Source organism: Falco peregrinus, chromosome 2 (genome assembly GCF_023634155.1).
Source record: "Falco peregrinus isolate bFalPer1 chromosome 2, bFalPer1.pri, whole genome shotgun sequence".
NCBI lineage: Eukaryota > Metazoa > Chordata > Aves > Falconiformes > Falconidae > Falco > Falco peregrinus.
Window position 1 is genome coordinate 90187169 of NC_073722.1, and position 21223 is coordinate 90208391.

The following is a 21223-nucleotide window of genomic DNA, read 5'->3' on the forward strand; positions in this document are numbered from 1 at the left end:
TAAAAGGTAAGTAGAGACTGAGATGCCATACATGGGCTTAAGAAGTTATGTGCCCAGCTACTTTGGAGCATAAACATCTAGCTTCTTGAAGCTTCTTTGGAAAATGTGACTAAGAATCAGAGCAGGTTTTGATAGTTCTTGGTTTTGGAAATCCCTTGTGGATATGATTTTAAAAACGAGAGGGCTCAGCATTGGTCTTAAGCTGACCTGCTGTGCAAACTTGTCCAAGCCACTGTTCTGATTTTCCCTTTTTAAGAAAAAGGAGTAATGCCAGTTTGCCTCCTAGAGTTTAGCCAGGAACCACTGAAAATGGGGAAGAGAGGACCCATGATCTTTTGTTTTCAAAAGACCGGGTAAGTCAAGAACTAAAATCTCTGTATCAGTTGCTCTTGTTAGTGTATTTTGGATCAAAATGAATATTGATTTTATTACAGTGTAAATGTGGAGGCTTTGGCTTAAGGGGAAGAGGCTAATCTAGCCACCTAAGCAATGCTTACAGGGGCATGGAGTGACTGACAGACTTGTATAGCTTCAGTGTGTCATGTCCAAGGTGAGATTAGTGATGTGAATACAACAAAGCCTGTGTCATCTGTTCTTGCTGTGAATGCCCTGAAGCTTTGTTTTTGTTGCCATGAACTCAGTCAACTGGAGCATTTTATTAGTGTATCAAGAAGAAAATGTCATGCTTTGTTCTATTCATTGATTGCTTTTTTCAGCTTTGAAGTGTAAAATTTACATTCCTGACTGAGTGAGGTAACGTGACCTTTACTCACAGTCTAGACATTCCTGCGTTGGTAGCTGGCTTCCCAGTGGCCATTGCATGCCCCATCACGGCTGCAGATGAACACATCAGCTATCACTTAGGAGGGCATAGGAAAATAATCTCAGTGGCTGTAGAACTTCATCTCCTATAATCTCATATGAGTAGCTGCACAATGTCATACTGGTTCTGCTCTTTGATATCTCGTTTTCCTTCCTCTTGGAAGTAAGGCATTGGATCAGCGTGACTCTTGGAATTGGAGGTCATGATTGTTATAATGCTTAATTCTTTGGGTTTTTTTTCTTCCCCTTACCTCTGTCTTTATCTTTTTATCTCCTTATTCCTTCTGTCTCCTTTTTGCAGACTAGTTCCACTATGTCTCTGATTTCTGACCCTTCCCTAGAACCTCTTCCCAGTTCAGCAAATGCAGACTCCAGCAACACTCCTCACAGTTTCACAGTGCTATCCTGTTCCAAACACCCTTCTGCAAGTCAGAGTGGGGGCTCTGCAGTGCCAGGATCTGCCCCCTCAGCGGTCCTGTGCACTGAGGAAGGCAGTAACACTGCAGTTCTGCCTACTTCAGGCCATTCAGCTGCTCCTCCATGTGTGCCCTGTTTGCCACAAACAGCCCCTGTGCCCCCACCACGGGTCTCTTCTGGTTATGCTACTCATAGGGAGCAGATGACCTCTGCAAGCTTGAGTCGGCTGAGCAGGAAGCCTGACTCTTCTAGAAATGCTCCCCAGGCTGTGCCGGCTTCCAGTTTGGAACTTCTGTGTAGATCTGCTAATGTAGAGGCACAAGGCCTGGAGTACGATTTAGCAAAAGAGACTGAGAAGAAGGAGCCGAGAACTGACCCCAGAATCTCAAGTGTACCAATTTCCAGTGCTTTAAATGGTCAGGGGAAGGGGCAGATACCTAAAGAGCTGGATCAACAGGGAGCATTCAGGGACCATTCAGCCTTTCCTTCCCAGGGCAGAAGTACAGAAACAGCTTTAGATGAGCTGTGGGCCCTGGAGCTGCCTGCACAAGTGCCAGAGGTACATGCAAAGAATGACAGTGTTTTGAATCCTGTGTATGAACCTTCTGTTGTTGCCCTGGATCGGTGGGATGTCTTCCCAGACACTAAAAACCAGTTGGGCTTTGTAGTGGAGCAAGGACAGGAGCTAAAAGCTGGAGTACTGCATGAAACCAAGGTAGATGGCTGTCCTGATCTGATCAAGAAGAGGCAGGGCAGAGAGAGAATTCCTAGGAAGGCAGGTACTGCTGACATGAACAAAGCCAGAGAAGAGCAGGAAAACGAGCAGTTCAGAAGCTCTGCAGTCACTCTGGAATCTCCTGAGAACATTTGGAAACCTGAATGGGACCTGCCATGCATCTCTAAACCACCCATTGAGAGGATTTCTGCATCAGGCCAGGCAGGCGCTGAATGAATGGAGGAGTAGGATGAGTCCTAGCTAAGACTGTTCTGACAGCATACTAACATTTTCTGTGTGGTGTCAGTGTGCCTGGCTCACCCACACTAACAGCACGCAGCTCTGAGCAATGTTACTGACAGCTGCATGTCACAGAGGTTTGAAATCCTCTGCTTTATCTTGTGGTCTCTTCTGCATGTCAGTTAGCAGCACGGAGCATGGCAGTTTGTAGGGACTTCCCTGTGAAATGGACTTTTGTTCCCTAACTGGGGTAAGGCTCAGTCCGCAGAGGGCCTCTGAAAAGTTAAAATGACTGTTTTGTTCCACCGAGGATGTTCCTGACTTGGGATGGCAGCTCCCCTCCTGTGCTCACCTTTTTAGGTCTCGTTACTGGAGCTGTTAGTGTTCCTTCCAGTGCTAGAAGGACATTTTGTGCACCAGATGTCTCTGACCCAGCATCTTATGCCTGTAAAGGGCAAATGCAGAGAGGCTGCTCTGTGTCCTTGCGATGCTGAGGTTTCTTTAATGCTCAGTGGAGTGGTCATGCTGCACCTCCTATCTTGGCTTCCTGCTGGTTAATCTTTCCCTTCCTTTTCTAGATAGTTATTTTTGGCTGCTGTGATTATCCTTACGGGGTTTTTCCTTGCACTGAGTCACTGTTCTGGGCTGTGCCAAGAGGAGTTTTGGCATTGTGGAATAAATGTCATCACTCTTCCTGTTTGCAGTTGTCACTAATGGCTTGTGTTTGTGCTCTTGCATCTTGGGGCTTGCTCTGACATTGCTCTTCTCTGCTGATATTATTACCTTTGTCATTTAGATTAAATCTTTAATCAAGAGGACAAAAGAGACAGCAAATGTGCATCCAATGTATCGTGACCTCTCTCCAAGGCGTAAACTAGGTCCTGGCGTATTGCACAAGACTGAGTCTCAAGGTCGCTTGACTGGAGAGCTGCAGGACAGACTGGGCATCGCTAAACAGGAACAGGAAGAATGGAAAAACCAGGGTGACTGGCTGACAGAGGGGGTCGTTAACACTTCCAGACCCCCAGGGGAAGAGCAGAACAGTGGACAGCAAGTAGAGAAGGTAGAAGGCAGGGACATGCTGGGAAATTCCAGCATGTCCCTCTGCCCAGATAGCATTGTGTGAAGGTGCAGATTAAGTTTCTGAGTGACCTAAGCAACATGAAATGAAGAACTAACGCTTTCTGCTCACCCTTGTGTGGCCTGAAAAGGGAACTGGCATGTGGGTCCCTAGTTCTTGGTGTTTAAGATTCGGCGTGGGATCTGAGGGTGCTGGTGCTGGTGTCTGTCTGGGCAGTCAGCTACTACCACGTGTCAAATGTCCACATGGGGCTTATTTTTAAAACCACACTGGGAAGCCTGTCAGAGGCATGCTTTGTTTTCCCCAGTGCTGTACCTGTGCAGGAAGTTCTGGGTATAAGATGGTGCTCTTCCTTGAGCTACACAGGGAAACATGTTTTCTAGTTCCCCTTCTCTTTCTGGCTGCTTTTTACTCTTAGATTAACGTACTGGTAAGAATAAATCTTCCTGTTGCAGGAAGTGCTTGTGGGTTCCTCTTTGGGTTTATTCACCTTTCTTGTTCCTCCATGTCTTTCTAGGTGTTTTTTCCTCCAGAATCCCCACTTCCCCCAAGGAGGACGGTCTCTGTTCCAGCCTCTCCCCCGCTTCAGCCTTCCAAAGAAGCTGCAAAGACAGTCCCTGCTAATGCTGCTCCCTCTCATGTCTCTGGCCCTGCACCTTTCCTTCCGGTCCCACCTCAGCCTTCCCATGTGCCATCTACCCCAGCCTCTAGTCTAGTCTCCTCCTCTTCCTTCAGCTTGCCTCCCCAGCCTCCTTTCCAGTGGGAAACTTCTGATGATGATTATCATGAGCTTTCTGTTGTGGGCACCTCTCCTTCTGAAGGTCCTAGGCATTCCTGTTCTCCCCAGACCTGGACCCCTAGCACCAAGACAGTTGTTTCTGTTGGCTGTCAGACTGAAGATGAAGCTTTCTTCCCACAGATGCAGGCAGGCTTCTCTCTTCTGGTTTGCTTTTTTAGCCATGTTTTTCAGTCCAGCTACTGCTCCCAACTTGATAGCTCAGTAGATAGAATGTTCAGGTGAAGGCTGGTACTGAACTGCTAGGTAGGAGAGAGGAGTCATTGGCAACATCTAATCCCAGCTGCTGCCTGTCTGGCACTGCAGAGTACATGTCTGTGCAGTAACCTGTTGGGGTGTGTGTGGTTCCTGTCTGTCCTGATGATCACTTTGTGCAGCAGGGACTCGATTTCCCTCTGAGATGAAGAAGCTAACTCTGAAACACAGGCTGTAGTTGGAGTGGGGGGAGTAAAAGATGGAAAAGTCTTGATACTGGAAGGAGCAAGGACAGCTGTCCACAGGGCGAGTGGATTTTGGGGGGGAGATGACATGATCAAGAGCTGTGTTCTGCATCTCCCTGCTACAATCAGGGAAGAGCTGTAGCCCTAGGATGGTGAGAAGTCTTAATGTATATGAGCAGTGCAGTGGTGTGCAATGTTACGTGTACGTAATGACTCTCAAGCAGTGAACAAGGAAACACCTCTGCATCTTGAACTGTTGTACTTTTCAGGTGACCTCTGCTGCTCCCCTCATCTACAGTGCCAATCTGATGGCTGCTCATGCACCCCTGGGCCCCCCTGCCCCTGAGAAGGCAGGACCTCCTTTCTGTTTTCTCAGCATGGTGTGCTCTTCTGGTTGATGAGTGTGCTGCAGATGCTGCTGGGATCTGCTCCTAAAGCTCCCAGTGCCGTGAATGTAGATCATGTCCTGTAGTGCATGGTTTGCTGCTCATAGAGCTCCTCACTGGACTTGAGTGATGGCAGATCTCATGGGTGAAGGGTGGGAATTTGAAGAGCCTTTGCATGATGAATTTATGTGGCTGCTGTGCTGAGTGTCCCTTGTAAACAGCAGGCACTGTGTGCAGGAGGTGGGAGCAAAGCTCTTTCAGGTAGGGACTTATCTGTGGGCTCTCCAGAAGGCTTGATTTTAGAATTTGTACTTTTAGAAATTGTAGTGGGCACAGGTGGGTGTGCCTGTACTGACATTAGCTGTGGCTTGCAGGAGTATGTGGTCCCTACAGGCAAGGGTGAAGTGCTCTGTTGCTACATGTCGAATTAATCTCATCTCCTTTCTGTCCAGATGGTATTTATCGTTCATGTGTGGCATGTGTGCCTGCCCTTGCCTGGTAGCCACAAGCCCCTGGTTAAAGTGAGAGAAGATACAATTCTTTTGACATGGTGCAGGTGCAGCCTTTTTCCTGCTGCTGTGCTGTGCAGGAAGCCCTGGCTTTGTCCTGGGACTCTGGCCTGGCTTGGTATGCAAAGCTCTGTTGTTTCTCTCTGTGAGAAGTCTCTTTGCAATGATGTGCTTTGGAGACAGTCACCGTAACGCTTTGGTAGCAAGTAACTGCTGTGTGGCAGAGGGTTTGTTTTAGGCTCGGGACATGGGGGTGTGATGAGGCTGCTCTGTGCTGCTGGACTCGGAGAGGCTGGCCGCTCGTTATGGGCTGGCTGGGAGGCGAGAGGAAGGGAAAAGCTGTGCCTTGGCTTCCCTTGGGAGTCATGCTGCATGCAAGGCAAGGCTGATGAGTGTCTGTATGTGTGAGTGTAAAAAAGCTAAAATTATGGATGTCATGAGAATTTTTATGCAAACAAGTAGAAACCAGGGTTTGTCATTGAGTAAACTAGTCGACTGCAAGTACAGCCAGCTGCAGGATGGGGAATAGAGCTCCTCCTGTGGCTGGAAGGGCAGGTTCTGCCAGGGCTCTGAAGCACTTCAGCGTGTCCCTGCTCTCCTGGCCGGGCTGGCAGCAGGCTGGTGGGTTGTTATGAAGTGTAGATTTTATGTCCGTTTTAATCTATCCCCTTAGTAAGAGAAAACATGAGCTCCATACCATCATCTTGGGGAGGGACTTCTTTGGGTCTCTAAACCTGACAGTAGCTATAGCAGTGCGAAGTCAGCTAAAGTGCTCTGTGTTTGATTATTGTGGTTTGTCTGCAACAGGGGCTGTGTGGCCAAAGAGAACATACGCTTTGTTCTCTCGTAACACAGGGTTACGAACCTAAAAACGTTTCTCCCCCTCCTCTGTGAAGCCTTTCCAAGCTGTGTGTACAGTGGTAGTGTTTCAGAAACAGCCTCTGAGAAAAGTATTTTAGTCCTCTTCCCCCCACCTCCATGCGTTTCCAGCGGTCTGACAATAGACGTGGCAGTCTCTGTTGCAGTCCTGTCTGCTAGGTCTCTGCTGTGGATGCACTGCCCTCTCTGTAGGTAAACAGCAGGCAACTTGAAAAGGGAGTTATTTTCTTCCTGCTTCCACTTGCTTAGCTCAGGCGTGGGATGAGAGCCACCTGATGGGGGCTGAGGAGACATGACAGAAAGATCTGCAGAAGGTGGTGCAAAAGGAGGGAGAGGAAAGGAGATAGCTCTAACTGAAGGGGAAACGAGATGAGGAAGGGGGGGAGGAATCTCTGTCACAGAGCAGAGAGTGACAACTGAGAGAGAGCAACAGCATAGGAACAGAGAGAGGTCAAGGGGAAGGGCCCCTCTGGATGGTGCCTCTGCTTTGTCAGCTGGCCAGGAACTGATGAGGTAAAGGGTGATATTTGGCAGAGGCTTAAAGAGCACTGTACTGCCTGGGACGTGCTGGTGACTGCTGCTGTATACGCAGTGGAGGAAAATCAAATCATCAGTTCACAGCTCTGCTGTTATACATCCCAGGGTCTCTGCATGTCTCTGCATGGGCAGAATACATGTGTGTGCTTGATCTTGGCTCTCACTGGCTTCTGCAGAGAGCGTAGCTGTCTCCTAGCAATCTCCTGTCTGTCTCTGCAAAGGAGCCACTGGCGACAACAGCAGGCATTTATCTTGTGAGCGCAGCACACTCACCTTACGGTCTTTGTTTTCTTTTCCCTGCAGTTCATGGCGCAGGGGAAAGCCGGGAGCAGCTCCCCTCCATCCACAGCCTCCAAGCCTGGCAGTCAGCTGGACACCATGCTGGGAAGTCTCCAGTCTGACCTGAACAAACTGGGTGTAGCTACGGTTGCCAAAGGTGTCTGTGGGGCCTGCAAGAAGCCTATCGCTGGGCAGGTGAGTTGAAGGTGCTGTCACATTGCTGAATCTTGGGCTGCAGCTGGGAGTAATGGGGAGGGCTGTTTCGTGAGGCTGAAGAGACTGGAGATGCTGGAGAAACTGAAGTACTCTATTTATCCACTGGCTAGGTACGCTGTAAGCTCCTCCAGTGACCTCTACCCTGCCCTTGAGGGACTGCCCTCTCCTGAGATGATAGGTAATTCAGTTTTCATGCTACCCCAGTCCAGGGCTCACTTAAGTAGTAGAACTTGTCATTCTTGCTGACCTCCAGCTGGTAACTTGTCATGTGGTCTAGGGGAGAGGGAGATAGAGTTGTCCTTCATAATTTATCTTCCCAACAGGTAGTTACAGCCATGGGGAAAACCTGGCACCCTGAGCACTTCGTCTGCACCCACTGCCAGGAGGAGATTGGGTCACGTAACTTCTTTGAGCGGGATGGTCAGCCCTACTGCGAGAAGGACTATCACAACCTCTTCTCTCCTCGCTGCTACTACTGCAACGGGCCGATCCTTGATGTGAGTTCCTTGGCGGGTTTAAGGGTGCTGGCAAGGCGCTGCAGGTCTGGGTGTTTAAAAACTCCACCCATGTGTTCTGGGTGGAAGATTTTATTTGGGGGCTTATATTTTCCCTTTCCCCTGGCTCTGAAAGGGAAACAACTTGGCCCAGTCAAATTCTTACACTAGTGAGAGGAGTTAGTCCTCCTTACCTTCGCTGAAGTTCCTTCAGAACCCCACATGGCTCCATCATTCCAGTAATGAGTCCTGGGCTTTTGTCTGTTGGTAGCATGTAGTAACAGGCACCAGTGCTAGTCCTGAGAGCTGGACGGGGCCCTGTATAAGGGAGGAAGCAGTGTGTTAAGATCCTTTTAGGGTCAAAAAAAAACCGTGAGCAGTGGGGAAAGCCTTAACGAGCCTGAGGCAGGGGAGAATTGCCTCAGCTCTCTGAAGGACAGTCTATTTTAATGCATGCTCTTGTCAGCACCAACATTAATGTGTTCTTCCCCCCACCCAGCCCCCCCTTACTCGCCTCCAAACTGAAGCCATCGTTTACGTTACTTACACTTTGTGTCTTCTTCTGAACAGAAAGTGGTGACTGCTTTGGACAGGACATGGCACCCCGAACACTTTTTCTGTGCCCAGTGTGGAGCTTTCTTTGGACCTGAAGGTATTGCTGGTTTATGCAAGGGGAGAACAATCTGCTCCCTGAACTGCAGAGAAGTGTGTAAGGCAGAGCTGCTATTAGGGGACAGCCTGGAAGTGACAGGGGAAGTACTGGAGATGGAAGTTCCAAGGGCTATAGCTGTTTATGGGGGAAGCATGCTACCAGTAATCTCCTCCCTGGGGAGGGAGGAAGAGTGTGCACGTGTATGCATGGGACAGGAAGGGCAGCAGAGCGAGGAGCAGCTGCCTGCTGCGTGTATTAGCAGGGGAAAGGATGATCCTACCCACACTAGTTACACTGCAGAGCTTAGCTGGCCAGAGGTAAAGATCAGGTGCTGATGCTCTTTGCCCCTCTTTTCCTTTGGCAGGATTTCATGAGAAGGATGGCAAAGCCTATTGCCGCAAGGACTACTTTGATATGTTTGCTCCCAAGTGTGGAGGCTGTGCCCGGGCTATCCTGGAAAATTACATCTCTGCCTTGAACACTCTGTGGCACCCTGAATGCTTTGTCTGTCGGGTAAGAAACCCAAGGTCCTTTGCTGCTGCTGTACGACCCCTCTCATTTCCACCCTGCAGGCTTCTGGTCCCTTATCAGGAAAAGGCATCTGTGGGGTACTGAAGGGCAGCCAGCCCCACAAGATAAAAACATGTCAGCAGCCAAACACCTTCTTGTTCCTCTGCCTGTTTATGTTAAACTTTCTAGCTGCTTTGCTCTTTCTGTTCCCAGCTGCAATTATGGGCTTCTGCAGCAGCTCACAGATAAAGAGAGACATTTTCTGTGACCTTTAAATAATTATAAGCTAAGCTCCTTTCTGAGCACTTGCCTCAGTGATCAGATTTTGAGGATCTTTCTCCCATGCTCCGTCTGACAATGTAAACTAATGAGACTGACCTTGTTCAGACAAACACGCAAGTCAGTGAAACAGTGGCAGGCTCGGTACAACAGGCATAATAAACAGGAATACTGCAGATTAAATGCTTGGCACTTTTTCAGAGAGCATGGCAAATATTAACTCTTACAGGCCCCGAGAGATGAGCAAAACGAGTCAGTGTTTCCTGGAGTGGGAAAGAAGGGCAGAGACCAGAACAAGCAGCAGAATCGTATGCTGCTGTTTCCTGGTGTGATGCTCAGAGCAGACGGTCAGTGTACTGTTGGGACTGCCTGTGGTTCCTGCAGTGGTGTGCAGAGAGTGGAGACAGAAGGTGGCAGTCCTGACTGTGTGGGGCCTGGGGAGGGCTGTCCCTTTTTGTGCAGAGATTGAGACTTTTATCAAGCAATTCTGCTTTACTTTCCTCCTGCTGCCACACTGCCTGTGTTAGTGGGGCCAACACTGATGTCTTCCAGGACATGAGATGTGATTCTCTTGCTGTTTTTGCTGAAGCCAAAGCAGGCTTTTCAGCTGTCCTGCTGGCTGGGGGAGGAGACTGTTTATTGAAGAAATTGTTAGCATTTGAGAAGTCTTGAACTCGCTGCAGGCCAACTGCATTTGGCCCAGTATTGCAAGTGTTCAGCTATCCATGGCTCTGCATTCTGTTTGCTGCGTGCCTGTGTACACGCTGGGTCCGGCTATGTGTGATACTCTGTGTCCTCCCTGGGGAAGAGGATGATGTTGGGGCTGAGCAAAACCAGGGTTCTGGAAATCTGGCAGCATCCTTGACTCTTTCCCACATACTGCTGCTTCAATTTCCTACTCGTAAAAGGAGGGGAGTCTTATGGGGATGGTGGGTGCTTCTGTTGCAGATTCTGAAGTGTAGCTTCCTCGGCTGCCTGACACTGAAGGAAGGGGTGAGGAGCTCTGGATGCTGATAAGCACGTAGCTGGTGTATCCTCCTTGTCTCTTCAGAATCATTAGCACCGTAGAACAAACGGTTTCTCCAAGTAGCGATGCCTGTGTGGAGATGTTTCAGGTTGGCCGATGCTGTGCAAAGTGTACCTGCATAATGGCAGCCATTCTGGAGAGATAATTTGTAAAGATTAATTGTGCCTCATTTTCTCAGCTAGAACCAGTTGCCTGTTCATCAAAATTCTGCTACATGAAAGTCTGTGTTGGTCCCTGCTTCTGCTGGATATGGTGGGAATGCTGGTGTGACATTTAAAAAAAAAAACAACCACACCAAAACAAGGAAAGGTGCTGCAGTGTTTCCCTCTCAGGGGAAGGAGTGTTCTCCTTTCTCCTGGCTGTACACATCTGGTGGCTGATTTATAATATTTTCTTTGTAGAAGTGAAACCAGCTGGGGGAAGGAGCACAATTAATTGTCTTGCTTGTGGCTGTATCTGTCCATCTATTAGTCTTTCCTTGGAGACTCTTGTTGATGGACAGAATTTGACTCTTGGACAACAGGACGATGCTGAAAGGCAGCAGCTCATCCTGCCCCCAGCACAGCTAGGCTGTGCCACAGAGCAGAGGAGGTTTGTGGAGCTGCCCGCATCCCCAGCTTGTTATACATTCTGTCCCCTTCTGCTTTATCCTGCAGGAATGTTTCACCCCCTTCATCAATGGCAGCTTCTTTGAGCACGATGGGCAGCCCTACTGTGAGGTGCATTACCACGAGCGTCGCGGCTCACTCTGCTCTGGTTGCCAGAAGCCTATCACAGGACGCTGCATCACTGCTATGGGCAAGAAATTTCACCCCGAACACTTTGTCTGTGCCTTCTGCCTCAAGCAGCTCAACAAAGGAACCTTCAAAGAACAGAACGACAAGCCCTACTGCCAGAACTGCTTTCTCAAGCTCTTCTGTTAGAGGCATCATAGATGGGCGCTAAGCATCTTTCTGCCACCCCCTTGGCAGTTCTGTCTCTCTGAACATTACTGTGATTTAGAAACCTTACCAGGCAGGGGAGGAGGGTGGGGTGGGCGTGGGGTGGGTGTGCTTTCTGCTGCTATGGAGAGGCAGTAGATCCCGAGATGAGACGGACCATTAAACTGGAAAAGCCCTTGCTGTGTCTCAGTAGAGAGAGGCCGAGATCCCTCAATATGGTGTGTGTGTCTGTGTGTGTGACTTGACAGCTGAGCTTAGCTCGAGGGCTCCAACGGGGAGATTTTACCCAGCCCCCTCCTGGCAGAAGGAGTCTCTGCCTGTACGTTTGAGCCCACCCCTGAGCTCCCTGAGCAAGTCCTAACACTAGCAGACAGCACAGCCCTCTGCTTGGACACCTCTTTCTCAGGCTTTTGTCTGCATGTGTGCAGTCTGAGCAATAGCACAGCGAGGGCACCCCGTGATCTCAGTGCCACCCTGGCTGCGCTCACGAGAGCCGTGTGGCACGTATGACTTCCTGAGATCAGAGTGTCAACACAGGCAGCCAAGACCCTACAAGGGTCTCTCCAGTTCCATTACACTGTAAGGAGATGATACCACTTTTTTTTTTTTTTTTTTTTTTTTTTTAAAAAGGAATCAAAGTATTACTGTGTGGGGTGGGTTTTTTTTTTCCTCCCCCTTAGTTTGTTATTCCCTGCCATTTCTCAACACACTGGAGCAGGAGCTGGAGTAAGCCCTGACCATCCTTCAGCACTGATGTGTGCTCCTGTGGGTGATGTCCTATGCCAGGCACCTCCGCCAGCACCCAGGCCTGCTCAGGGCATCTGCTCCCCTTGCCTTGCTGCTCCTGGGAGAGAGGAAGAGGCATCGTTCCTTCTTTAAAAGCAGGTGCAGAGAGATTAGAGCACAGCCTTTTTCACCATCCCTGTCATGAGTGAGTGTGAGGTGTGTGTGTTTATCTGGCCTGCAACTCTCCCATGTATCAGGGCCTGAAACCGTTACAAGAGCAGGGAGAAGTGGAGGGGTTTAAGAAGCCAGAAAAAAAATTCCAAACTCTATATCCTTTCTTCTTCCTCTTTTTTGCTAATGAGACCTGTCAGCCCCTTGGTATTTCCCTTTTCTGTGCTCTTGTTAAACATGTTCTACTGAGAGATGCTAGAGCAATAACCTTTTATATTGACTGTTGCTGGTATAACAAGTCCCTTGGGTCAGGTGTGTGTGACACACTTGGAGTTTTACTATCAAAATGAATACTGTATCCTGTCTTTGATAAGAACTGTAGATTTCTACACTGATTTTGAATTCATATCTAATTTACTTTTATTCCTCTTATACAGAAATTGGTTTTGAAGTGATTTTAAGAAAGCAACTTTTATATCAAGCTGTGCTGTTCTAGGCAGTGTGCCAGTTGTGCTGGTTTACTGCATCTGTAACCTCAACGCTTTGTTAAGCCTAACTAACATTCAATATTTTCTTTTTATTGCGGGTTGGGAGGGGCTGGAATCTATGGGGAAGAGAATATGACTTGGTGTTTTTTTTTTTTGTTGTTGTTGGTTTTTTTTATTATTTTTTTTTTCCCTAGCACAGGCAGGTGAGCTGTGAATAGCTTTTTTTTTTTTTTTTTTTTTTTCCTTGCTCCCTCTCCTTTGGGTCACCTGAAAGTGTGGTTTTTGGGGGTTTATTGTAACCTGTAAACTGCTGTATTTGAATCACCTGCCGTTCTCCCAAAGCCCAGCTTCCAGGATGTTACAGTGAGTCTTAATATGATGCTGCAGCAGCAGGGAAGAGCTCAGACCTTTTGTCTTTGGTTTGTCCTCTTCAGCCACCTGGACCCAGAGCAAGGCCAAGCAGGGAAGGCATTCCCTTTCTCCAGGACCAGAGCAGGGCTAAGTGGGGAAGGGGTTCCTTTTCTCCTGTGGAAGACCTTATGACTAAGGAGAAGAAACCGGGAGAGACAGACTGTTCCTGACTAGCTGTGTAACTTTGGGCCAGTCACTAAACTTTACTGTGCCTCAGTTTCCCCATCTGTAAAATGGGGGCAGTTTAGCCTGGGTTGGTGAGGTTATTTTGAGGCTTAGTTCACGTTTCCTAAAGCACTTTTAGGTCTCTGGCTGGAGGGTGCTATGGAGGGTGAAACTACGTTGAAATGCCCGATGGCATTCTGTGGTAGCAGCTTGAAGCAGCCCAGGGAGCGGTGTTAGGAATTGCTTCTCCAGAGCACTACAGCAACATTGCAGTCAACATCTGGTTGTGCTTTTCAGCTTGGCAGCTGCATTAGGGGGCTGGGGGCAACCGTGTCAGAAACCAGCCTGACCTTAGGCTGGAATCTGTGGGTTACTGTCCCGTGTGACCTTGCTGCGGTGCTTCGCTGCCCTGCTTGGGTCACTGAAGCTGCTTTGCCTGTACAAATGAACCTCAGTTTGCGGTTGTGAGAGCTACAGCTGTGTCAGCTGGGCTGAGCGCTGCTCTTGGAGAGTTTGTGAGGCAAGAAATCTCATCTTTGAAATCTACTGGACTTGCAGTTGATGTTTTGAAGCTGCATGTGTTTATCTTGCTGAAAAGGTCAGCTGCTTTTGGCCCCGCTAAGAGGACAAAAAGCTGTTGGGTCAGTAGTGCCGGAGGGGGGCAAGAAGGTGTTTCTGGCACTACTGCTTGTGGTGTGACACCTGCAAACTGTGTAATCATGTGCCTCAGTTTCCCTGTCTCTGGGGAGTCTTTAACCTACCTCACTGCTAGTTGAGGCTTAGCGTAGGTGACACTTCTGGCACGTGTGGAAAACCTGGGGCGCAGGGTGCTGCGGAGGGGTGCTGGTGCTGCACGGCACCGAAGGGGAGGCTCGTCTGTCGTTAGTGCTTAACGGAGATGGTTAAACACTTGTCTCCTGAGCAAGATGTTGAGCGTGCCCTGGGTTTATCTGGTTTCTGACATGCTGGGGTGCTACATGGATGCTAGTCTGCCAAATAATGACTTTTGGTGGCTGCCGCCGCCACCACCGATGTCCAAAATGCCTGTTATTTGATTTCAGATGCAGTTTGAGAGTAGCAGAGTGGGCGGCCCGGGACGGTGGCATGTGGGGAGCGGGGGCAGCAGGGTGGGTGGCAGCACCCCGGCTCCTGGGGCGGCTTTCATTTCCCAGGCCCTGGCTCTGTGCGCAGCTCCCCCGCAGAGTGCTGCCCTGGGGTGGGCCTGGCACACCAAGCCCGGGCTGGGCTGGGGGGTGCTCCGCTGGGTCGACGGTTATTTGATGTTTTTTCTCCCTTGTAAAAATTTAACTCAGCTTTTTTTTTTTTCTTCCCCCCCCATTTAAAATTGTTGCAGTTACGCTAATAAAATTTTTACCGTTAATTCGCGCGTGTGTGTTGCGGTTGTTTCTAGCCCTTAAGCTTGTGAGAAACCAGAAATAAAACGGGTCCCCTGCGGGGGGGGCTGCGGTGGCGGGGTCCCCTCGGGGGTTGTGGGGTGTGTGCTCCTCCCCCCGCCAGGGGGCGCCTCCCCCCGCCGGCCGCCGCCTCCTGAGCCGCCCGCGCCTTCCGCCGGCGCGTGGCGCGCTGCTCAATGAGAACGGCGGGCCGCCCTGATTGACAGGCGGCGGACAGCCAATGGGCTGAGCGGAGGTAACCTCGCGGCTCGCTGCGATTGGGCGCGAGTGGCACTATAAAGAGGCGTGGGCCCACCCTGCGGCCTTTCTTTCCCGGAGCCCTTGTGGAGGTGGGAGAGCGGCGCGGTGGCTCCCGGGGGCCCGGGCCCGGGCGGCGGTGGGGGCGTACCCGGGGTCCTGGGCCTAGGACGGGGAGCGCAGAGCCCCGGGGAGGGGGCGGTGGAGGCGAAGGAAGGGAAGGGTGCGACCCTCCTGAGCCGCGCTTCTCCCTGGCAGGTCCCATCTCGTCTTTAAACCCGCCGGGCGATCCTTGGAGCACCGCCGCGATGCCCAGGGAAGACAGGGCTACGTGGAAGTCCAACTACTTCATGAAAATCATCGTGAGTGGCGGCGCGGCCCGGCCCGCGTGGGGCGCTGCCGGCAGCGGGGCCCGGCCCGGCGCGCCGGGGAGGGTGGCTTTTCTTAAAGAGATGGGGTGCGGTAGGCTCTCGGCGTGGTTATAGGAACTATAGAGATCAAGATGTTCCAGATCGGACCATTTTAGGGCTGCTGTGAGGATTCGTTGTGGCAGTTACAGAGATAAGTTGTTCAGGGATCTGACTAGAGAGCTGAGTGAAAGGTGCAGCCAGCGTCAGCCTGAGCTGAGCACTCAAACTTCTGACAGATTAATTTTTACGTTTTAATAAAATTTATTAAAAGTTGATGCTGCTCTGTGTACCGATCCAGATTTTTTTTGTATAGTTACGGTGTTTTTCTTGCTGTAGCAACTCCTGGATGATTACCCAAAATGTTTTATTGTGGGAGCAGACAATGTGGGATCCAAGCAGATGCAGCAAATCCGTATGTCCCTGCGTGGGAAGGCAGTTGTGCTGATGGGGAAGAATACGATGATGCGCAAAGCTATTCGTGGCCATCTGGAGAATAACCCTGCCTTAGAAAAGTGGGTAACGCTGTCTGAATATACTCCTGGATCATCTGTCAGGGAGGAGGGGATGTTGTCTGAGAAGCAGAACTGAAGGCTGTCATCTTTCCTTCAGGCTGCTGCCTCACATCCGTGGTAATGTGGGATTTGTCTTCACCAAGGAGGATCTGACTGAGATCCGGGACATGCTGCTGGCTAACAAGGTAGGGGAGATCAACCCTCGCTGTGTCTCTGGGCTGACAGAATCTTCACTGGAGATACCTGCTGAGTAGAAGTCCTCGAGGATTGGGAACTAGGCCCCTGCAGCCTTAGCCAAACTGCTTAAGTTCAGCTGTCTCTTCTTGTGTGTGCCTGGGTGCTGTCCTTCCTGGAGGAATGCTTCAGGAACAAGTTGCTGCCATCTCACAAGATGTGAGAGGTGAACATTCTTCCAGCTTCTCGTTTCCCCTTTCTCCAGGTGCCAGCTGCTGCCCGTGCTGGCGCTATTGCTCCCTGCGATGTGACCGTGCCAGCCCAGAACACTGGTCTCGGACCTGAGAAGACCTCCTTTTTCCAGGCCTTGGGCATCACCACAAAGATCTCCAGAGGGACCATTGAAATTCTGGTTAGTGAGCAGTGAGCTGCTGCTGTTGAAGCTTTTCCTTGACTATAGGACCCTGATCGTGGCAGTTGAGGGAGCTGTAAGGATCAAAGCTCCCATTTGTGCTGTAATGCTGTATCAGCAGTCTGACTGCTCCACTTTGGGAACTTGAAGGAGGATGTCTGGCTTGTCTCCAGATTGCAGTGTGGGGGGATAAAAGTTTTCCATCAGATCTCAGCTGCGTGGGTCGGCTCTGCTGGAGCAACTCAAAGGCGAGCTACCTGCAGGTGATGCGGGAAGGGCGGTGCCTTTCTCCCAGCTGAGATGTACCTGCTTGTGTGGTCTAGGGCTGTCTCAACTTGTGGAGCCAAACTTGGAGCTTGTTTTTGTTGTGCTGTGTGTTTCTTCAGTTCCATCTTTTGCCATTGGAAATGCGTGTATGTCTCCCGTTGCATTCGCTGCCTGAATGTCTTTGCGCGTAGTCACCCCTTTTCCCCTTATTTCCTCAGAGCGATGTGCAACTGATCAAGACTGGAGACAAAGTGGGTGCCAGTGAAGCCACCCTGCTGAACATGCTGAACATCTCCCCCTTCTCTTTCGGGTTGGTGATCCAGCAGGTCTTTGACAATGGCAGCATTTACAACCCTGAAGTGCTGGACATCACTGAGGAGACCTTGCACAAGCGCTTCCTGGAGGTGAGTGCCAGAACCTGGATCCGTTATGTTCTCCCTCTTCACCTCATTGCTGTGGGCAGTTGGCACTGTCCCAGAGTGAAGTGTCCTGTCTGGTATTTTCCATGAGATTCTGCAGAGCCAGGAGCTCTCCCCGGTGCCCTGCAGCAGCAGTCTATCAGGGAGTACCTTCTGTAGGCTTTTTCATCTGAAGCTACTTCAGGAAGCCTTTGAGGTCATTTAAATCTTGATGCTTTGGGTAATTTCACTGGAGCTGTGTTAATTGTGTGCATTGCCCACTATTCCTCGTTATTTTGGCAATGCAGAAACTGCCATCATCTGCTGTGGTTATTTCTCAGAACACAGAATCACGCGTCTCTCCTCACAGGGTGTTCGTAATGTTGCCAGCGTCTGTCTGCAAATTGGGTACCCGACCATCGCTTCTGTGCCCCACTCCATCGTCAACGGGTACAAGCGGGTCCTAGCTGTTGCGGTAGAGACTGACTACACCTTCCCGCTGGCTGAAAAGGTAATGGCTGAGTCCCATCTGCTGGAGACAGAGTGTTAAAAATGCATCCAGGCACTTCCACAGAAATGCCTTAGTTTGAATGGACTCGGACCTGCCTGTGTGCGAGGGACCTGCCCTGATGAGGGGCGCTTGCTTCCATATGCTGTGTACAAATGGCAGGAGAAAGCTACATTCCCTGGCATTCCTTCCTCCCTGGGGTTGTTACACTTGAATGTAGCTGCAATGTCTTTGATTCTTCATACACAGCAGCGATAGGGGCATGTATTTGGTTTCTGGTAAGCTGCAAGCATTGCCTTTGTGATTACAGAGAAGAGGTTTAATCCCTCAAAATGTTTCTTTCCTTTGAGTTCACCTTTTTTTTTTTTTTTCCCTCCCTGCCCTTTTGCAGGTGAAGGCCTTCCTGGCAGACCCCTCTGCTTTTGTGGCTGCCATCCCTGTGGTAGCTGAAGCAGCTGCACCTGCTGCTGCTGCCGCCGCTGCCGCTCCAGCAAAAGAGGCGGTGAAGGAAGAATCGGAGGAGTCGGACGAGGACATGGGCTTCGGTCTCTTCGACTAACAGCGGCCACCGTCTGTCCTGTTTGTGTCACAGTTGGTCCAATGGGAGAAATAAAAAGCTATTGTACACCTTGACGTGTGCCCGCATCGATGGTGTAGTCTGCAGAGCACTTGGGGCTTGGGGCTCGGGGCTCCGGTGGGGCTCGGTGTGCCCTGGTGTGCCCCCGGGGAACGGGTGTCCCTCGGGGCTGCTGCTCACTGCACCGGGCCCTCCCCACCGCCCGCCCGCTGCGGCCAGGGCCGAGCGGGGCCGCGCCCCGAGCCGGCCTGTGCGGGGCAGCGCCCGCCGCTGCCCATTCTCCAGCGCTCGGTGCCGCCGTGCGGCGCGGCCGGGGCCCGGGCGGGCGGAGGCGGCGGGCGCAGCCCGGGCCAGGCCGCGGCGCCATCGCCATGGAGACGGGCCCGCCCCGGCCGGCTCCGCGCGCGGCCCGCACCGGAAGCCGCTACCGCTTCCGGGGTCGCAGGCGGCGCCATGGCGGCCGACACGCAGGTGAGTGCGGGACGGGGCCGTGGCGCGCCGGTGGCGGCCCGGCGGCCGTGCCGGGGCGGGGGGGCCATCCCCCCGGGGCCGCGCCTGCTCTCGCTCCGCTGCGCTCCCTCGGCCCGGCGGCGGGGCTCGGCCCGGCCCGGCCCAGCGGCCGGCCGGGGACGTGGCGGCCGGCCCGGGGCGGGAAGGCCGCGGCGGCGCTGCCCGCTGGAGCCGCCTGCAGGGAGGCAGCGCCGGCCCGTGCCCCGGCCCGCGGTGCGCCCCGCTCCCGGCCCTGCCCGGCGCAGAGGCGGCCGGGCTGAGCCGCCGCTCCTTGAGCGGTTGCGGGGGACGGCTGCGGCCTGGGGGGTCTCGCCCGCTCCCGCCGTGATTGCCGGTAAACCGCTGGCCAAGCCGCGTCCCTCCCGGCTGCCGGGCCGGGCGGGCCCCGCTGCTCGCAGCGCCTCAGCACGGTCTGTGGCCGCCCTCGCCGGCCCCGCGGCTGCCGGGAGCGGCGGGACCCGCCGGGGGGGCAGCTGCTCCCCGCGCCCGGGGCGCCCCCATGGGCCGCCTTCTCCGGTTGGGTGCGTTGGGTTGGGATGTTCCCGAGGCAAATCCTGGTCTTCCCAGGATCAGCTCCTGACTAGTACAAATCCTGCATTTGTTCTCTGTACTTTTTCGCAGCAGCGATGCTTACGCTCTGGCTTTGTAACATCTGTACGTGCACATCCTAATAAAACGAGAAAGCGAAAGGGCGAAGCCAGCCCCAGCAGCTCCCCGTGCGGAGCCGGCGGTCAGCTTTGTGCCGCTTGTGTAAGTGGCTGAGCTGTTTGGGAAGTCCCGTAGCTTTATACGTGACTTATATTTTTAATTTCTAGACAGTTGGGATAATTTTAATGTTTTTCGTGTCTGTACATCGCTGTGCTTGTGATTAAGCAGCATGAGTAAGCGTGGCTTTGAGTTTGCATCTGATAAACTTACATAATGGAAAGGGTTGAAAGGAGACGAGCTCTTTAATGGCAGCTGGTTCTGGCGGTTCTGATGGTAAGGACGATGTTGGTCATCCTCCGCAGGCTGACCTGTACCGCACCGTTTGGAGGCGCAGCCCTGCTTCCAGCCAGCTCTTGAGGAGAGCTCAGGGTGTGAAATAGTCACAGTGCTGGGGAGGTGCGGACGGCCTCTGTAAATTCCAGGTAGCCGCTGCACAGGGTCCCCCTTCCTGCCTGTCACCATAAAAGCTTCACTGAAAGCGGCTTTTGAGAGGATGAAAGCAACTGCCATTTCTCAGTTGCCAGGTTTCCTGTGCTTAGAAAAAGACTTGTGGCAAACCTGGTGGAGTTTTGCCTGAAAAGAGAAGGAACAGTTTGGGGGAGTTTCTAAAGGCATGCTTATTTGCTGCCCTTCCTAAAGATGATGATGATGATGGTACAAAGTTGCTCAGTTTAAGAGCTGAATTTTAAAAGCCTCTTCTTGGAGAGCTGTGTTTCGCTTTATGTAAATGCAGAAAACCTGTGGGTGTAGTCCTGGCTGAGCCCTGTTCAGCCCACACGGAGTCTTTCATCTTGCATATCTTGCAAAACTTGGAAGCTCATAGAAATGGTTTCAGTAGTTCAAGGAGCTGGTTCCTGAGAATTTAAACTTCTTTCTGGTCTTTTCAGACAGTGTGTCTCCCTGTCTCGGTACTACTTGAAAACTGAAACTGTTTATAGGAGTTAAACTCAGCGAGTAGTCTTGGTCCCTTCCTGCTGGCAGGCGGGCACGCAGTAGGGCAGGCATGAAAACCACCATTCAGTTATGTGATGTGGTCTTTTTGTTTTGCTTGCGTAACCTTGGGCGTTACTGATAAGGTATGGAAGGAGTTTGATAGCGAAGAGCAACCTTTTGTAATCTGGTGAGTCCGGTTTACAAAATCCCTGTGATGTGTGTCTTAATTCTGGGAAAGAGTAAATGCAAGCGGTTCATTCTTTTGCTGGGCCCGAGTACAGAATTTTACGACTGTCGACAGCCTGAAACCACAGATCAGTTTTTCAGGGTGGGCAGTTACACTCAGCCCTGGGTCATCTGCAGTTAGAAGTCCCCCTTCAGGGGTCCGTGGGCTTTAGGAGCTAACGTACACCGAATAGCACCTGTGCATTTTTGAGTGCATTCTTTTTTGCTTTTAAAGGTCCTGTATTCTAGGCTATTGGTCTTACGTCTTACTCTCTCTTACTTCCAGAGAGGTAAGTACATCTTACAGAGCATGAGTGCTGTGACAGGGACACAGGTTAACAGGGAAGAGTCATCCTTTGGCTGAAGCGGAAAGTTTCTGCATTCCATCGTGTATGAGATACAGTGACCCTTTCCCCAGCAGATAAGACCACAGATGATCCACATTTGATTGCTAAGAGATCCTGTGGCAGCAGATGACACGTTTGGCTTGCCCTGGTTTTGTGTTCTGTATGTTGCTATTGAAGGCAGGCTGATGTTTTCTCCTCTATGTGTGGTTTTAGATTTCTGATACACTGAAGCGGTTTGCGGTAAAAGTAACTACAGCCAGCGTGAAGGAACGGAGGGAGATCCTCAGTGAGCTGGGAAAATGCATTTCTGGGAAAGGTAAAAGCTCTGGGGCACTGTTCTGGTTACCAGGGTGGAGAAGCATGTTAAAATGTTTTGTTTCAGACGCTGTGTGAAACTTGAGGGGTAGTT

At 51.4% G+C, this 21223-nt stretch overlaps 3 protein-coding genes across 7 annotated transcripts in view; all 3 read left to right on the plus strand.

Moving 5' to 3' along the window:
• The window catches only part of PXN (paxillin), a 51954-nt gene extending 37416 nt beyond the window's left edge, over window positions 1–14538 (plus strand). For 3 of the 4 annotated variants that reach the window (XM_055795528.1, XM_027780814.2, XM_005233222.4), the window contains exons 7-11: window positions 7126–7296; window positions 7641–7814; window positions 8382–8463; window positions 8828–8976; window positions 10936–14537. In XM_055795528.1, coding sequence (XP_055651503.1) covers window positions 7126–7296; window positions 7641–7814; window positions 8382–8463; window positions 8828–8976; window positions 10936–11202 — 843 coding nt within the window. In that variant the 3' untranslated portion in view covers window positions 11203–14537. Of the gene's footprint in view, window positions 1–7125; window positions 7297–7640; window positions 7815–8381; window positions 8464–8827; window positions 8977–10935 lie in introns of all 4 variants that reach the window. The other variant, XM_055795527.1, reaches the window with a different exon arrangement.
• A 334-nt stretch (window positions 14539–14872) lies between these two features.
• RPLP0 (ribosomal protein lateral stalk subunit P0) lies at window positions 14873–18147 on the plus strand. Its single transcript, XM_055797151.1, has 8 exons — window positions 14873–14925; window positions 15092–15195; window positions 15580–15755; window positions 15853–15940; window positions 16195–16341; window positions 16827–17012; window positions 17377–17517; window positions 17906–18147. The coding sequence occupies exons 2-8, from the start codon at window positions 15142–15144 to the stop codon at window positions 18071–18073; spliced, it is 960 nt and encodes a 319-aa protein (XP_055653126.1). The 5' UTR covers window positions 14873–14925; window positions 15092–15141; the 3' UTR covers window positions 18074–18147.
• A 371-nt stretch (window positions 18148–18518) lies between these two features.
• Window positions 18519–21223, plus strand: part of GCN1 (GCN1 activator of EIF2AK4) — a 43456-nt gene continuing 40751 nt past the window's right edge. For both annotated transcript variants that reach the window (XM_055795304.1, XM_055795305.1), the window contains exons 1-2: window positions 18519–18562; window positions 21028–21130. In XM_055795304.1, coding sequence (XP_055651279.1) covers window positions 18545–18562; window positions 21028–21130 — 121 coding nt within the window. In that variant the 5' untranslated portion in view covers window positions 18519–18544. The remainder of the gene's footprint in view (window positions 18563–21027; window positions 21131–21223) is intronic.

Bases quoted from the DNA above. Each gene is read 5' to 3' on its own strand.
- RPLP0 (XM_055797151.1), top strand. From the start codon at position 15,142: ATGCCCAGGGAAGACAGGGCTACGTGGAAGTCCAACTACTTCATGAAA. The intron at 15,756-15,852 runs GTGGGTAACGCT...TCTTTCCTTCAG, and splicing joins AATAACCCTGCCTTAGAAAA to GCTGCTGCCTCACATCCGTG. The intron at 17,013-17,376 runs GTGAGTGCCAGA...CTCTCCTCACAG, and splicing joins TGCACAAGCGCTTCCTGGAG to GGTGTTCGTAATGTTGCCAG.